The 19110-nt window shown below is 42.3% G+C and overlaps 1 protein-coding gene across 3 annotated transcripts in view; it reads right to left on the bottom strand.

Annotated features, from left to right (window-relative positions):
• LOC132825847 (serine/threonine-protein kinase Nek6-like) overlaps nucleotides 1-19110 on the bottom strand; it is a 277685-nt gene that overhangs the window by 11055 nt on the left and 247520 nt on the right. For all 3 annotated transcript variants that reach the window (XM_060841397.1, XM_060841399.1, XM_060841400.1), the window contains exon 9: nucleotides 10807-10920. In XM_060841397.1, the coding sequence (XP_060697380.1) occupies nucleotides 10807-10920 (114 nt within the window). The remainder of the gene's footprint in view (nucleotides 1-10806; nucleotides 10921-19110) is intronic.

The raw sequence follows: 19110 nt of genomic DNA, 5'->3' as shown, positions 1-19110 counted from the left end.
TAATAATAATAATAAGCACATGGGTCTATTATTCAGATAGAAATGCAAATTAGCTATACGTGAGACCCTAGCTCTCATTTATCTGAAGGATAATTGAAAACATAACTATTAGAAAGCCAACATTCTCAGCGTGTTCCCAAAACTTCAGCCACAGATGTTGCTAACCTCACATCTCCTTCCCAATAAAACAACCTCCCTTTAATCCTTAACAACTCCATCACCCAATCTTGTGATTCAGAGACGGTCACCTCACCCAGTTCATTTTACCCTGAACTAGAAGCAAAGTCTCAAAATATTATCTTATGAAACCTCATGTATACAACACATGGATATCTTCTTTATGATTAGAAGATTTGAACCAAGTCCTAGGCACTATTGCTGCCCAACCTGCTGACATGGCTAATGAATGGGTCATGGAAGATCAGATTTTCATGTGTTGAATTTCACTGGGCATAAAACAAACAGTACAAACTCACTGTGCACCCTATAGGAGGTAAAATTATCATAGCATACTGGGAAATAACAAATAAATCATTTTAGATTACCTCAGCTGCTGGTCTCATCTCACTCCCTGAGTTACCAAAAGAATCAAAGTCCTATTAACACTAGACCTTATTTTACATTTAAATTCCATTATTTATAGAATAATGAATAATCAAGTGAACAATAGAATACATGTAATTTATACCGTTTGAGTTGTTATATTGTACAACCTAAGAAGTGGTTCATGACAGTGGTGTTAATAGTATTTCAGCACTAACTACAAAATTCACTGGAGGTTAACTTTCTTCCCATTAGATTCTCGATAACTTTGCAAGTTAATGACCAAATGGGTACCTGGGCAATCATTGGGAGAGTACAATGCCAGTAAACTGTACAAATGCAGCAGCTTAAACTCAAGAAAATACCCAAACTGATATTTGGAAATCTCACATCATTATGATTGTTAAACAGTAGGGGGAGGTTGTGAAAGTTTATGTTAATATTATGTTTTCTGCTGGAATTTTCGAATCATCAGGAATTTTGATGTGGGCTTTCTCATTTCTCTAGGATTTGTCCCAAGCTCCAGGCCTATGCTATGGTGGGTCATTGAAGAAGCCCCTTTGGCAATTCTGTCATTAGGATTTTAAGCACATCAGAATGTTTTTTACAGATTGCAGAATACAGCTTTAAAATGTTAAAATTTTCACAATATAACAAAAAAAATTTAAAACTCTGTCCATATAATGTGCTAAAATTATTGAAACTATGTGCTATAAACTTTAACAAAAATCAAACAACTAACATGAAGCAGAAAATTTAAATTAAAAATTAAGGAAAGGTGAAACTGAAAGAGCAGCTCTGTTAGAAGTCGATGAGAGAATATTTCAAATAAAGGTCGATAAAAGAGGAATCCGAGATTATATAAAGCACACCGATTGCTACTTGAAATCCCTAGAGAGAATTCCACCACAAATATTACACCTGGTTTGTAAATCTAAATCCTGGGAAGGGTGCAAGAAAGATTTATTAATGAGACAATGGGATCAAGTGTTCTAGAGCAAAAAGAAATTGCAAATATATTTTGCACAAAACAAAGAGGAAATAAGAAACAGCAAGGCAGCAACTATGGCCAGGGAAAGAAAAAGATAACATCAATTCAGAATTGTTTGAAAATAATGGATGAATGTTTATCATTTAACAAGGTCATTATGACACTGCAGAGCATTTTCTGTAAAAATCTTTATTTACTTTATTAACGTCATAATGTCCATAATTTCTTCCAAGGCACTTCAGGTTCTATGTGGTTCCCATTAAGAAGTATATGGTTCTTAAAAAATTTAGGGAAAGGATATACTGGATAAATTTACATGTTTTGAAATTCATGAGGCAAACAGCATATACTCACCATGCACCCTATGTAGGATGGGAACATCATATCATACTGGGATAGACAGAGAAGCAGCTGCAAATGTGTTGCTGGTCAAAGCACAGCAGGCCAGGCAGCATCTCAGGAATAGAGAATTCGACGTTTCGAGCATAAGCCCTTCATCAGGGCTTATGCTCGAAACGTCGAATTCTCTATTCCTGAGATGCTGCCTGGCCTGCTGTGCTTTGACCAGCAACACATTTGCAGCTGTGATCTCCAGCATCTGCAGACCTCATTTTTTACTAGACAGAGAAGCACTTTGAGATTACCTTAGCTCCTGGTCTTACCCGATCTCAGACCTATAAATAATCTTTCTCGTTTTTGATTAACCCCGATGTATCCTTATTTTATGCTTTATCGAATAGCGAATGAACAAGTGAGAATAGATTCTTATAAGGTTAATATAAGAAATAGTTCATGAGTGTAGCTCTAAAACTATTTCCTCATTAACTGCTGAAGCCGGATTACATACCTTCAGTCAAACACCTTTGTCTCGATGATTCCAGATCAAGCTAACAGTAAATAACCTCAGCTCTAATATAATTTAAATAACTCGTCGCTAAATTTAAAAATAAATTACAAGTTAAAAACATATCTGTTCTCATTTCAAAATCTGAATTAAAACTAACAATCTCTAACGTACCATGGAGACTGAGATTGATGGATTCTTGTTTGGCAAAAGTATTAAAGTATGTGGAATAAACTTTGGTAAATTAATTTGAGCTGCAAATCACCCATGACCCAACTGAATCTGAAAGATGGGACAGGTTTAAGGGTTTGTCTGGCTCACTGTTATTCCAATTGACCCCTCATTCACATATTCCACACCTCTTCCTATAAAACATGCTTTTCTTTAGAAAGTCTTTGAGGCCCAATTCATTTGCGAGTTCTTACTATTTTATGAACTTGAACCTTACTCCCCATCAACCTAAAAGATCCTCTGCTACTCCATATTTTCTTTTGGGTTATGATTTTTCCTTTTCAGGTTAAGTGTGGAAGAAACCTGTTACGTGTTGACTCACTGACCAATCCACCACTGGGAATATTTACTGGATTAGTTTCGGGAGTGACAAGTGAGTTTCTTGCCAAATCATAGGCCTTGACCAGAGGCCCTGGACCAATCAGACAATAGCAGCTTCTGGGTCATGAAGGCCATTGGTTGAGGCCTTGACTTTGAGGAATCCAACGGTCAGAGAATAGGTCTTGACCTTTAGCTTCTCATGGGGTGGGGGCCATGAAGGAGGTGCGATCAGCGGGATAGCTTTCAAGGCCATGCCCTTATACCATATCCATGCCTTTGCTTGCCCCCAGATGGGGATAAGTGCACCAGCACCAACCCTCCTCCCCCAACCTGCACCCAGCAGGCAACTGCCCTGGTTACCCAGTCAGAAAACACACCATTTTTCACACCTGTAGGAAAAGCAGGCTAGTGGGAAGAGGGTGAGTTGACCCCATTGAGTGGCTGTTAATTGACCACTTTAAGGGCTTCAATTATTGGCATGTTGAGGAATTCCCAATGGGCCTTCCTACCCAGCACTCAATTCATGTAGATGTTGCCTCAGGCCCAACTTGCTCATTATTTTCCATTTTTCCACCTCTCTCACAATCTCCAGGGAGGATAAAATTGAGCCCATACTTTCCATTGGGTCTCTCAATTAAAGTCTGGAATGACTTGCGTGATTGCAAATTAAAGACTGTCTGAAAGTTCATATACAATAAGTCCACCACATTTACCCCACCCTGCGCATCTGTTCTCCAAAATACTGTTTCTGCTGCAGTCCCACTGTTTGATGATTACACCTGGATAAATTCAGCCATCTTTCTTCACCGTCACTGACTAAACATCCTGCAAACTCAGTTAGTTATGATGTTCACAACATAAGTGGGATTGAATTTCAAAATTGCAGTGATGATAGGAACCTTGGAGTTAGTAAATGAGGTCACAGCATTTTAAAAGTAAGAGATCAAACAGGTCCAATACCAGTCAGCATCAGCTTTCCTCAAGAAATAAAAGTGATGTCGCAAGGATCATACCTTACAACAGTCCCAGAAAGGAGCAACACAGTAAAATATTGAGAGGTGTTTCACAAAAACATTAACAAACTATGTTTGACACCAAGCCCCTTAAGGTGGATTTGAAACAAAAAAACCCAAAATCTTGCTACAGAGAGTAGGTTTTTAGTGGGACAAGTACAGAGCTCAGGGTTTTGACGGCTAAGTCACAGAATAGTGATTAGGCAACACTGGCGGTTTGATTTTAAAGTTTCAGATTGTAAAAGGAAAGAAAAATGGAAGGAGTTTGCTTTTTACAGTTTCGTAGTCAAAGGCAAGAAAGAAGTAGAGTAGGAGACAGGACAATGAGAATTGATTTCAACTCCAGTGTAATGGGACCTCCACCAGCTGGTGGCGAAGGTAAGTGAGGGTAGCTGGAGCTTGACTGATCTCTTTTTTAATCATTTGTGGGACATGGGCATCGCTGATGGGCCAGCATTGACAGCCCATCCCTATTTGCCCTTGAGAAGATGGTGGTGTGCTGCCTTCTTGAGTCAAAGCAGTCCACTTGCTGTGGGTTGAGCCACGATGCTGGTAAGGAGGGACTTCCAGGATTTTGACCCAATGACTGTTGAGGAATGGTGGTATATTCCCAAGTCAGGGTGGTGAGTGGCTTGGATGGGAACTTGCAGGTGGTGGAGTTTCCAAGTACCTGCTGCCCTTGTCCTTCTAGATGGAAGTGGTCGTGGGTTTGGAAGGTACAGTCTAAGGATCTTTGGTGAATTTCTGCAGTGCATCTTGTAGATAGTACACACTGCTGTGACTGAGCACCAGTGGTTGAGGGACTTAATGTTCGTAGATGTGGTGCCAATCAAGTGGGTTGGTTTGTCCTGGATGGTGTTAAGATTCTTGAGTGTTGTTGGAGCTACACCCATCCAGGCAAGTGGGGAGTATTTCATCACACTCCTGACCTGCGCCTTGTAGATAGTTGTCAGGAGGTGAGTTACTCACCACAGTATCCCTAGTCTCTGACCTGCAGTTGTAAGTCACTGTGTTTATGTGGTGACTCCAGTTGAGTTTCTGGTCAATGGTAACCCCAAGGATGTTGACAGTGGGGAATTCACTGTTGGTAATACATTGAATGTCAAGGGATAGTGATTAGAGTGTCTCTTCTTGGTGATGGTCATTGTGTGGCATTTTGTGTGTCGTGAATGTTACTTGCCACTTGTTGGCCCAAGCCCGGATATTGTCCAGATCTTATTGCATTTGAGCACGGACTGTTGCAGTATCTGAGGTGTCATGAATGGTGCTGAACACTGTGCATCCACACTTCTGAACTTATGACAGAGGGAAGGCCATTGATGAAGGAACTAAAGATTGTTGGGCCTAGGACACTACTCTGAGGGACTCCTGCAGAGATGTCCTGGAGCTGAGATCACTGACCCTCCACAATCACAACCATCTTCCTTTGTGCCAGGTATGACTCTAACCAGCGGAGTGTTTGCTGATATCCATTGATTTCAGTTTTGACAGGGCTCCTTGATGCCATACTTGGTCAAATGTGGCCTTGATGTCAACAGTTATCACTCAACTCACCTCTGGAATTCAGCACTTTTGTCCATGTTTGAACCAAGGCTGTAATGAGTGACCCTGGTGAAACCCATACTGGGTGTCACTCAGCAGGTTATTGCTGTGCAGGTGCTGCTTGATAGCACTGTTGATGACCCCTTCCATCACTTTACTGATGATCGACAATAGACTGATTGGACAATAATTTACCGGATTGGGTTTATCCTGCTTTTTGTGTACAGGACATGCCTGGACAATTTACCACATTGTTGGGAAGATGCCAATGTTGTAACTGTACTGTAAGAACTTGGCTAGGGGAGTGGCAAGCAGTGGAGCACACGCCTTCAGTAATATTACCGGAACGTTATCAGGGCCCATTGCTTTTGCAGTATCCAGCGCCTCCAACCATTTCCTGATATCATGTGGAGTGCATCGAATTGGCTGGAGACTGGTATCTGAGATGCTGGGGACCACTGGAGGATCCCGAGATGGATCGGCACTTCTGACTGAAGAATGTTGCGAATGCATCAGTCTTATCTTTTGCACTGATACGCTGGGCTCCTCCATTGAGGACGGGGATATTTGTGCAGCCTCCTCCTCCAGTGAGTTGTTTAATTGTCCACCACCATTCACGACTGGATGTGAAAGGACTGCAGAGCTTAGATGTGATCCTTTGGTTGTGGGATCGCTTAGTTCTGTTTATCACTTCCTTCTTGTGATGTTTGGCATGCAAGTAGTCCTGTTTGGTGGTTTCACCAGGTTGACACCTCATTTTCAGGTATGCCTGATGCTGTTCCTGGCATGCCCTCCTGCACTCTCCATTGACCCAGGGTTGATCCCCTGGTTTGATGGTAATGGTTGAGTGGGGGATGTGCCAGGCCATGAGGTTGCAGATGGTGCTGCAGTACAGTTCTGCTGCTATCAATGGCCCACTGCACCTCATGGATGCCCAGTCTTGAGTTGCTAGATCATTTTGAAGTCTGTCCCATTTAGCACAGTGATAGTGCCACACAACACAATGGAGTTATTCTCAATGTGAAGGCAGGACTTCATCTCTACAAGGACAGTGGGGTGGTCACTTTTACCTGCACTTTCATGGACAGATGCTTCTGCAGCTGGCAGATTAGTAAAGATGAGGTCAAATGTGTTTTTTCCTCTTGTTGGTTCCTTCACCAGCTCCCACAAATCCAATCTAGCAGTTATATCCTTTAGGATCTGACCAGCATGATCAATAATGCTACTGCCGAGCCACTCTTGGTGGTGGACATTGAATTCCTCCCCCCACCCCCAGAGTATATTCTGCACCTTTGCCACCCTCAGTGCTTTCTCCAAGTGTTGTTCAACACGGAGGAGTTGTGACTCGTCAGCCGAAGGAGAACGGTACATGGTAACCAGTATAAGGTTTCCTTGTCCATGTTTAACCTGAAGCCATGAGTCAATGTCAATGACTCTCAGGGCAACTCCTTCCTGACTGTATCCTACTGTGCTACCACCTCTGCTGGGTCTGTCCTGTCGGTGGGACAGGACATATGGGGTGTTACCTGCAAGGTACAATTCCACAAGAATGACTTTGTCAGACTGTGGCTTGACTCGTATGTGAGACAGCTCTCCCATTTTCAGCACTAGCCCCCAGATGTTGGTAAGGAGGACTCTGCATGGACAACAGAGCTGTTTGTGTTTTTGCCGTTCTCTTCTTCGGTTCCAAGATCGATGCCAGCTGGTCCATCAGTTTCATTTCTTTGTTGTGACTTTCTAGCGATTGATACAACTGAATGGCTTGCTGGGCCATTTCAGAGGGCCCCAGAGAGTCAACCACATTGCTCAGGCTCTGGTGTCACATGTAGGCCAGACCAGGAAACGATGGCAGGTTTCCTTCCCTCAACGGCATCAGTGAACCAGATAGGTGTTTTCCGACGATTGGTTTTGTGGTCATGAGTCGACCATGTAGAGTGGCGTGATTCAAACCCAGGTCCCCAGATCATCACCTGGGCTCTCTGGATTAACAGTCCAGTGATAGTACCACTAGGCCATCGCCTGCCCAACTCCCACTGGGAAAAATAAATTTTGGTGGGAAGAATGCCAATGGGAAGTGGGAGCTGATAAAGAATTCCTCAGTCCATTGTAACCCACAGGCTTTGTTCCATGTACATGCGGTAAATAATTCCTTGTTTATCAATAATTTCTCTTCCTGTTTGTAATGGCCTGATGCTAGTGGAAGAAAGAATCTTACTTCATGACATTTTGACGTGTTTAAGTCTAATGTTACATCAGAGATTGTATTAGCTGTTCTTTCTTAATTTCCAATAAGGTGAATCATAATTTCAAATATAAAAATAAAATAAAAATAGTTAACTTCTGTCTCGACAAGAATAGTGTGCTTGGAAAAGGGCAGCAGGCTGGTGCAGTAAATGTTGATTTGCCGTGTTGCTTCTGGGAATCGCCCTGCAGAAGGGGTATCTTTTCTCCAATATAAACAACAGGTCTGGGATTCTCTAGACCGTATTACTATCACTTAGGAGTGTTGGATTTGTAACTGGATTTTTCTCATCTTCCAGGAGATTACACAGCTGCAGGGTCTGTGGGATGGTATGCATTGTGATATGTCAGGCATCAAGGGTGGGTTGCGCTTCGGCGGGTTGGTGTGGACTTGTTGGGCCGAAGGGCCTGTTTCCACACTGTAAGTAATCTAATCTAAAAACTACGTCAGATAGACTGGTGGGCCCACCTTGGTCTGATTTTGCATTTGCTATCATCCAAGCTGAAGACTATTTGCATTTAATTATTAACCTATTTGTATTGCATTGTTATGGAACCTGAGACAAACAGCCATGTGAATGGGGAATGATTGATGCTAAAAGCTCTCAGCCCTCAGTCCAAACTACAAAACTGTGTCGGACTGCATTACAATTTGACACAGATCTGTATCAAATTAAAAATCTAAATTTTGCCACAGGGAAACATGTGAGTTTTCAAAAATTCTTTTGTTTTTATGTTGACAAAGACAGAAATGATCAAACATCATTTTGCCTGGTATCTCCCATGGTGCATCCATCTGTGTGAGAGTGTGTAGAAAGACAAGGTTCGATTCTGAGTGGAATCGAGCAGGTCTCCCTTCACAGTTTGGTTCTTTGAGGTTTTTTTTGTAATCATTTTCTAACAAGCCCCAGACAAGTCAATCTTCAGTCATAATCCGATAACTTCTGTGTGAGTGATCTTAAGTTGAACATGATAAGAACCAGTTTCAATGTTAAACTGAAAAGCACTCAAACAGTTTTTTTTATAAGGATTACTAATATCTTGTCTGGAATGGACAAACATTCCCAGGCCTTTTTCAAAACTTGACATAAGATGTTCCTTCGGTACTGTTTCTGAATTTCAATCCCTTCCCTGGGGAAGCTATTACAATTTTCACAGAAAGGGAATTGGATGAACGGAACACTGGGAAGACACGGTCACGTAGAGAAACCACCGGGTCAGGTGGGTCACTGGCCTGTTTCACTCCTGGAACTGTGCACTTTGACATTTTGGGCACCAGGGAGGCAGATGTATGAATCTCCTTTTGTTAATGATGGGACAAGAATAGAGGGAAGAGGTGGTGCTGGTGAGCAAGGGTAGGTTATTGATGGCAGTGAAACCCCCGGGCAAGCTTTGATGGTGACTGGAGTCTATTTATTCCCAGGTTGCATTTTCAACATGAGCTCCGAAACCTGCTGGGTCTGAGGGGCTTAGCTGGGAGCAGTCTGGATTGGATGTGGGGGTCCTACTGAGACCCTGGGGCTAGACTGGTGCAGCTGGAGCACTTCTGCACTCTGCATCCACCTCCAACACTTTGAGTGCTCTCCCTTGTCTTCAGGAATGGCCCACGTGTTTCGGGAATAGGAGTGAGAAGCTGTGACAGCCAGGACTGTGAATGACGAAGGAGCCACAGCAAAGTGAGGGTGCAGCTGCAGGAAACTCTTGCTGTGGCTGTAGACCAGTTAAACACTGGTCGATGAATCTGACTAACTGCTTAATCAGTGCCCCAGTGCAAACATGGGTGTGATCAAGAATCGTGTGCACCAGCAGAAATGCAAGGAACGTAGCAACGGAAGCAAATCCCTACTGCCCCTTTATGTTTGGTAGATTGCATCTCTCTCTCCAATCAATGTATTGTCTACCTCTTGCCATACCTACATCAGAGAGTTGTGAGACACCTGTTGTTTGTGAATAGGAATCGCTGCTGATCCCTAAAAGGAGCCAAAAGATGAACAGCTTCAAGGTCATAATGATTTTAATGACGACTGGCAAGGCAGTGCCATATGTCCTGAGATCTTCTACTTTGGGGACACAGATCCCTGTGAACATCTGCCTGCAGAGTTGGAAGTTCATGTGACATTGCTTCTCTGACTCATCCAGATAGCTTCATCTGTACAGTGCAGCCTGTGTCAAAGTCATGGTGTCTTCTGGCTCCACGCCCCCAACCCTCTCCTCTGCCCTTTTGACACCTGGACCTCAGCTCTTCATGTCAGGGATGTAGCTCCTCATCGTCACTGGACCCAAAATCTGATGATTGTGTTCCTGTTGTCAGATGCTACCTTCATTGCCTCAGATAGCTTCCCAACTGTATTAGAAGACCATTCCCCTGCCCTCACCTAATGCTCCCCTATTGTCAGTATTGTGAACACACTGCCCACAATCTGCACTGACCCAAAGTGGCTGAGCCATCCCTGAGCCCTTCGCCTTTTAACGAGCCTGTCAAATTCCTTGGTGTAGTCACAAGTGATTCCCTGCTATGTATCTGCTCCATGTACTTGGTCTGTCCCATCCACTGGGAAACTTAAGAGTCAGCCTGATCCAAATTCTTGGCACGTCCTTCATTGAGTTCTTAACAAGTCCTCAATGACCTTAATCACAGTTATCAATGGACTGAGTGGTTGAGCTGAGCTTGCTCTCACATGCCCCCTCCCCCGTGAAAATGGCTGACAATGCATATTGCAATGGAAGAATGGCAACCCTCTGATGCCTATGTTTCTTTCTTGCCCACCTTCATTCCCAGGGGCTCTTGTGGTGCAGTAATAGTGTCTCACTTCTGAGCCACGAGGTCTGGGTTCAAGTCCCACCTAGTCCAGAGGTGTGTAATGACAACTCTGAGCAGATTAATTAGAAACTATCTAACTTTGTTCCACAGCCCTCGCTGGCCCTAAAATGCAGCCCTGAAGTCTGACATTCTCTTCTCTCTATCATAGTTGTTGCACTTGCAGTTATTACATAGTTAATGCATTTAAATACATTTCCCAAGCAGTGATTGTCTCTATTGTCAACCATTTCCTTGACCATCAGCTCAGTTAAGCACTCACCTTTTCAGAATAGTGCTCTGCTTGAAGAGGTGGGTAGTCACATTGTTCTATCTTTTTACAGAGGGAGAAGAGATTCATTTTATCTCCATAGAATGGACTCTGGAGTGCAGCCATCTGAGATGAGAAGGAAGCAAAACGATAAATAGTTTCAGATGAATACTTTGAGGCAGATCTTACTGCAATTTTCCTATCTGAGAGAACACTTACAGATTTAGTTTTCCTGTAGATCTCCAAGTCATAAACAATATCATTGAAAATGTTTATACCCGTTAGATGACACATACTGGCATTGAATTTCCTGTGTACCACACAAAATGGACCAGAATTTCATTTTGTGTGACCAACTAATAATCTCTGCCTCAAAAACTCAATTCACTAAAACAATGCTGTTGCTATATTGAAGATACAGAGGGTAAATTTCTTGAAATGAATCACGTTCTAATCACAGAATCCCTGCAGTGTGGAAGCAGGCTTTTAGTCCACTGGGTCTACCCTGACCATCTGAAGAGCATCCCACTCAGACTGAGCCCCCTGCCCTATCCCTGTAACCCTGCAATTCTATAGAACCGTAGAATCCCTACAGTGTGGAAACAGGCCATTTGGCCCAACAAGTCCACACCGACACTGCGAAGAGCAACTCACCCAGACTCATTCCTCTAGCTTATTAGTTTACATTTCCCATGACTAATGCAACTAACCTGCATACCCCTGAACACTATGGGGCAATTTACCGTTTCCAATTCACTTAACCTGCCCATCTTTGGATTGTGTGAGGAAACCGGAGCACCCGGAGGAAACCCATGCAGCCACAGTTAGAATGTGTGAACTCAACACAGACACAGTCACCCGAAAGTGGAATCAAACCCTGGTGCTGGGAGGCAGCAGTGCTAACCACTGGGCCACCCATCTAACCTGATGGAAAATGCCATCCAGAATTTTAAAAGCAGCATGAAAATATTATCTGATATTTCATTATAACTTTAATGATGTAAATAGCAAATCTCTTCACTGAGAGTCGGACTGTGCTTTCTGTCTTTTTCAATGTCTTTTGATTGGATGAGTGTGGCAGAGGTAGGGAATAGGCAAGCCTATTGCTTAATGTTACTGGAGCTGGGTTCAAATCCCACCACAGCTGCAAATGTGTTGCTGGTCAAAGCACAGCAGGTTAGGCAGCATCTCAGGAATAGAGAATTCGACGTTTCGAGCATAAGCCCTTCATCAGGATGGCTTATGCTCGAAACGTCGAATTCTCTATTCCTGAGATGCTGCCTAACCTGCTGTGCTTTGACCAGCAACACATTTGCAGCTGTGATCTCCAGCATCTGCAGACCTCATTTTTTACTCAAATCCCACCACAGCAGATGATGGAATTTGAAGCTGATGATAAGTCTGGAGTAGAAGATTAAGCTCAGTCATAGTTACCTTGTTAGTACCAATTGCTGTTAAAACCCATTTGGTTCATTAATGTCCTTCAGGGAAGGGAACCTATCGTCCATATCTGGTCTAACCAACATGTAACTCCAGATGCACATAATATGGTTGCCTCTGAACTGCCTTCTGAAATGGCCCAGCAAACCACTCGACTCAAGGGCAGTTGGGGATGGGAAACAAATGTTGGTCAGGTCATGCTACCCACTCCTCATATAAGGAAGCTGTTTTAAAATAGAAAGGCATTTATGCTCCTATATTCTGAAACATGTTGTGCCTAAAGTACATAAAGGATGTTTAGATGGTCGCTGTTTTTTTTTAAAAAGAATTGTTCTTAAGAAAAGGAACATATATTGCAGGCTCCTCCTTTTCCTTGGGTCGTGAACTTTTATGTTGATTTCCTCATGGTTGTAGTAATTTTGACGCCTTGCATCTGAAATTGGCAGGAAATGTAAGCATAGATTGACAGCCCCAAATGTGAATATAAACAGGATGGTTTTCAGAACATTCTATCCTATTGTTGCTGCGTGCAGAATAGCAAACGCCACAACTTCAAACATAGTCCAGTTTTAGCAGCAGGACATTTGTTTCAACCTAACATCATGTTATTTCTGTACATTTCTGGAGCAGAGGTACTACACATGCTAAACATCACTTCTAAATCCTTACTTAAAACTGTTGCTCTGATTTGGAAGAAGAGAAAAAAAATCAATCTGGTTTATTGGCCCTGTTTCCCTAAATGTTCAGAATTAAGTATCGAACTGTATATAGTTTTGAATTTTCACTGCAGTTGAAAAATATAGTGGTGATTTACAACCCACTGAATAATAGGAATGACTTTAATGCTTAAAAAAAAAATCAGGGGATTACTTCAAGAGTTGAGGTCACTTATATAACTCAATAGATAATAGCTTACCTTCCAGCTTGAGAACACTGAACAACAGGCTTGCTGATGTAATTTCACATGCATAATACATTTCATACACACACACTTTAATTGGGTATTTTTCATTATTTAGGCAAGATATGTCCTTATGACCAAAAAGGGCAAGCATACAGAAAGAATTAAATGCCATAAGGAGTTTCTCTTATGGTATTAATTAGTAATGATGAAACTGTCTGAAGCAGCACCATACCAAGAAATTCAGAATCTGAGAAACAAACTCTGTCTGCACTTAATTTGTTTATCTGAGTTGGGGTTAATGTTACACGCATTGTCTCAGTACCAGCGAGGATAATAATTAGCTAGGACCCTCATTTCACATCCCATACACTGACTGTAGCCAAAATTAAGTCACAAAATGACTTGGGCTAGAGCAGGGTGAGTCTTCATGGTCCAAAAGCTCCACACAAATAGTTGGTGAAGTACAAGGAGGTTGCCTGCTACCCATTGAACTATAAGGCATGAGAAATCAGTGACTGACTGCCAGAGAGTTGATGAGAAAATAGAAAGGACAAACTGTGGGACTTCCTGCTTTGGCATTCAGATGCCCTGCTATCACTCATAAAACTTTGGGTGGATACAGTCATTTCAAATGGAAATCCTTGAGAAATTTTAAACGTTCTTGTGGAAAGTTGCGAGGAAACATTTTTATTGCTGCAATTTATGAGTTTTTTTGATCTTCAAGGAGTTGAACATGTTCAGAATGATTAATTCTAGGTTCCAATCACGAAGGGCTAATTACGGATTCTGTCTAAAGGGCGTGGTTATACAGTTCAGTTTGCACACAGACTGTTCACAAATGAGATATCCTCAGGGCCAGGGTAGTAAATATTGACATCGACTTGACAGTTTTGATGCTTCTGCCCAGGAGGTTTAATCTCACCTGCAGTGTCCACTGCTTTAGGAAAATCAGCTGTAACAATGCAGAACTATTCCTCATCTCACTTTCTCTCACCAAGCCTCAAGCAAAATGTCTATCAGCCATGTCACCAATTCATCCCTTGAAGAAATATTCTCCATACTTTATAGAATTGGGCTGTAATTCTGGCAGCAAAGGCATTACTATCATGTGCAGTAATTATATCATGTACATGGACACTTGGCCACTGACTGAATTGAAGCCAGCTGCCATCACAAACTGCAGGCCAGCTAGACGTGCCTGAAACATCATCATGTTAATTCATTAGCTAAAACTGCAAGTGGGCTGACAGTGGCCATGGGGATTGACATGTTAGCAGAAGCTGATCACCACAATAAAAGATGAACAGTCACCTACACCAAATTTTGTTTAATTACTTAATAGTTCATTCTACAGTGATTACATTGTGCCACTGAGGTAAATTTCATTTATTCATTGAAGAGATGTGGGTATTGATGGTTAAGCCAATATTTATTGCCTATCCTTAATTGTCCTTGAGAAGATGGGTGGTGAGCTGCTTTCTTGGAATACCTGCCGTGTTGTTAGGGAGGATGTTCCAGGTTTTTGCAATAAACTTCCAAGTCAGGGTCGTGGATTTCAAAGAGGGGAACTTGCGGGTAATGGCGTTCCTATGTACCCGCTGCCTTTGTCCTTTGAGATGGCAGGGGTTGTGGCTTTGGAAGGTCCTGCTGAAGGAGCATTGGTGTATTTTTGCTGCACACATTGCTGCTACTGAGTATGAGTGGTGGAGGGAGTGGATGCTTGTGCATGTGGCACCAAACAAGCTAGCTATTATATCCCAGATAGTGTCAAGCTTCTGGAGTGTTGTTAGAGCTGTGCTCATTGAGGTAATGATGGAAAGTATGACATATTTATATACCAGATCAACCAGAATCTTTAAATAACCACTGGGCAAAGGCATCATAACAGAGGAAGAACCAAGAGTCTCATGGACTTAAAGTAAAATTTAGAAATCCTTCAGTGATATTTGTGAAATTTTACTCGGAAACTTACTTCGATGTAGACAGGCAGTTATATCTGGAATTTACAGTTGCTAGGGGGTGTAGAAATAATGAGGCTTATGCTCGAAACGTCGAATTCTCTATTCCTGAGATGCTGCCGTTATGCTTTGACCAGCAACACATTTGCAGTAGAAATAATGAGAGGCAGTTACAGTGCTGAGGATGGGAGGGAAAATTAAGGATTTTGAGATTTGGAGATGGTCCAGTTTCTACTTATTTCTACTTATTACCCAGCTCCACATCGGTTGCTCTTGCCCCTTCCCAAATCTCTTGTGCATAATGTTGTGCTGGACCTTTAAGGTGGCATCTTGGTGCTTCCAATACAGGTCTGCCCCTCTTATGTTGCGATTTGAGGGTGCAGATATGAATGTAACCAAAGCTTTTAATGTCTACTGTTTTGGGTCTGGTTACCAGCTTTCTAGCTCATATACCCAGTCACAAAACATCAAATCTACCTTCTATGTAACTCCTATGTTGAATTTTCATCTTTGCTACATAGCACCCTTTGAGTTCAGTCTCCCAAAACTCCCATGAGACATTTATACCACTCGATTGACAAAATCCTAAAGTTTCATTCTCTAAAGATTCGTTAGATCATCCTCCATTCAGATCTCAAAAATGCAAAACCTTTCACGCCTCTCCTAAGTTGAATCTCAAGGGTGGGCCTTCCAAATGTCTCATTACAAGAGGCCCTCCTATTTGTCCTCTAGCTTTCGAAGCATGGCAGCATCCTGTAGTGGATTGCTCCCTGGCCACTGAGGTGGCCCAAACCCAAAACAAACATTCAGTCTTAACTATCTTTACTTTCGGCAGCTATTTCCTGGTCTTGGGATGTCGGGAAGTGCTTCAGTACAGCCAATAAGGTGCTTTTCATTTGTCATCATTGTCGAAAGGCAGAAAACATAGCAGCCAATTGGTGCATAGCATGATCCCATTGAGCAATCAAAGAAGTAAGGTGTTGGCTGAAGGATAAATTACATCAGCTTGGCCAAGATCACAGGACATGTCCCTGTCCAGTTGAGATGGTATCAGGAACTGTCATCTATTGTAGGATGCTGCCAGGGCTTGGGTTAAAACCTCGTTCGAAATGACAGCATTTCTGACAGTGCAGCTCTGCCGTAGCCTCCGGAATAGGCTTGAGGTTGTTAGAATGGGATTGCAATCGCTTCACTAAGGATGAAGCTTTATTACAAGCAATTAGCATTCACCCAGTTTTGTGACTTGAGAGAGCAGTGTCAGGAGGCTCCCAGAAAAAGGTAACAAATTGAAGGAGGAAAATGTAGAAATATGATCATGTGTTTCCTCTGGGTGCTCCAGGTGGATTGGCCATGCTAAATTGTCCATAGTGTCCAGGGATGTGCAGGCTAGGTAGATTACAGGGATAGGGTTAGGAGGGTTGGGTCTGGGTAGGATGCTCTTCGGAGGGTGGATGTGGACTCGATGAGCTGAACGGCCTGTTTCCACACTGTAGGGATGCTATGATTCTATAATAAATGTAATGAAATCCAAATTATGAAAGCTGCTGTAGTATTAATCCCAGAATAATCAAAATGTATGAAGCAATGTTTATTGATCCAGTTGGTTGGAATGTTCAAGCCCTTTCCATCATCATTCACAAATTCTTGTTGCAAATTACAGTCATGGAATTGATTCTTTCCAAATGGTACAAATAATCCAGGTGTTGTTTTGATACATCCATTGGAAGTACAGTAGCTGCCATTGTGACTAGTTCTGACTTTAGACCTTCTTGACTGATTCTAAAAATAATTCCAAAAGCCCTGCTGCATTTACATACTGAGGAGCCAACAGTACTAATGGGGGTCTATCTTCAGGAGCCAAGATTCAGTTGTATGTAGGCTCAGTAAGCAAGAGGTATGTCATCGCAGCAGGCAGCCCACACAGTGCCCCAGCTGCTTATTAATCCATAATGTGATTCAAGTGCTTCTTGTCACTCTCACTCACTGTCACATACAGAGCCCTATAATGGAATAATACCTCACTCTAATGAATCACCACTGGATAATTGTTGATATTATCTACTCTGTTTAGAGTGTTCATGCAAACTGCTTGCTCAGACCTGTGACACCTCTCATCTTATGATTTTTTTTGCATGGCAGCTGAAGTTGATGTAACTTACTGTTTTTAATAAGGTATTATTTGATAATTGCTTTGACCTTTCACCCTGGGATGTGTCTTTTGCTCATTAGCATGCACTGCAAGTGCCAGCCAAAGGGTGCTGCTGTCTTGCTGCTGACAGTCGCTGCCACCTCATGTCAGTGCTCAAAGACGGCCACAGTCTCTGCTATCGCTTTGCAAATGATAAGTAGCACTGACAGAAAATTAGCTGTATGGTAATGAGCATGTTCTTTAACCCTTCAAGCATGCTGCGTGTAAAGAGCTCGCCTGCCCTTAGGCACTTCATGCACACAGCTGGCTGACTCAAAAGCTTAAAATTAGCACAAGTTCGGTTTAAAGTGAGAGCGTATGATTTTCCATAGTCACCGACTGAAACTTAACCCTTTCAACGCTTAAGAGGTGGAAGTATTAACAGTTAAGACTGAAGAATCATGGGAGAACTATTTTGTAGATCAGTATGATATGACAAAGGCTTTTAGGTAATGACAAAATGTTGACAAAATTATTGAGAATCATTTTCTCAGATGTAATTCACATCCTTTGAAAGCTGCAAACAGAGTTCAGTATTTCAACTGCAAACTATCTTGTCATAATATGTAACGTGTTTGAAAACTGCTGGAGACCTTTCTGTTGTAGTAATGGGCTCATTATTGGTCTCAGTTCAAAATTGGTGGTTAAAGTTGACTTTTGCTGATGTTGTTATACAGTTTGGAAGCTGGTTAGTTTCAAATTTGGAAAGGTTGAAATCCAAAATTGGGATAACAGAGCATGGATAAATCTCAATTTGATTATCGAAGTGGCCACATATCAACCCCAGTTGTTTGACTGCAGTTCTCCAAAAGCCAGAACAGGTATTTCAGTAAACAATATCAAGCTTGGATCAACCTCAACGCTAGGCTATTTCCACAGAGGGTTGGAAATTAGCTCAACATAAGGGTTAACGTGTATACCACTAACCCTGGATCGGCACAGATCCAACACCACTCTGAGTGCTGGACTATACCTGGCTCTTATTCTGTTCTGTGACCACATTACATAAGCACTTAATTGGCCATGGAAGAAGCTAAATCAATCAAAATTTTCATTTTTTTACATCCCTTAGAACATTTAAAAATGTCTTAATATTGGAAGTATTTCTGCCAGTAGAGTAATATTTCTATTTAAAGGGCAATATACAATGAAAAATATCTGGCAATGAATTTTTGAAAAGGAAAAATTACAACAGCAATACGTTGTTATCTCCACAATGACATTAGGTACAGATGCCGTAATGATGGGACCAAGGTGCTTTGTTTTCTGGGACAGTCCTGTCATTACCCAGCAGTTTTTAAAAATTCACTTGTGGGATGTCAGTGTCACTGGTCATTTATTGCCTGTGCCTAGCTACAGGTGAAGGTGGTGGTAAGCTGTCTTTCTTGAACCGTACCAGTTGACGTGCTGTGGGTGGATCCACAATGCCCTTAGGGAAAGGAAACCGACGATTTTAACCCAGCAACAGTGAAAAGCCCCTTCAGCGGGGGACAGATTTGACTGCCCCTTACAAGGCCAGTCATGCAGGAAGGGAAGGTCTGAGGGCAGGGCCAAGATTGAAACTTCTTATCTTAACACTGACAGCTTCTCAGTGTTACCCAGTGAGACTGGGTGGTAAGACCAGTGGGATGAGGCACACAGGCCATCAGTTTTTAGAAGTATTTTTAATATAGAAATAGGCTGATAATGATATTTTCTGAGGAAGGTTTACGAAGCAGCATGAGTGTGTATATTACTGCAGTGCCCAGCAACCTCATGCAGATAAGGTGCCCTGCATTCACTCACCATATGCTGGCTGGGTCAGTACTGCAGGGCACTGATGGGCA

The sequence above is a fragment of the Hemiscyllium ocellatum genome, chromosome 21 (genome assembly GCF_020745735.1).
Source record: "Hemiscyllium ocellatum isolate sHemOce1 chromosome 21, sHemOce1.pat.X.cur, whole genome shotgun sequence".
Taxonomy (NCBI): Eukaryota; Metazoa; Chordata; class Chondrichthyes; order Orectolobiformes; family Hemiscylliidae; genus Hemiscyllium; species Hemiscyllium ocellatum.
The sequence above is the reverse complement of the archived record's forward strand: the minus strand, read 5'-3'. Positions and strand labels throughout refer to the sequence as shown.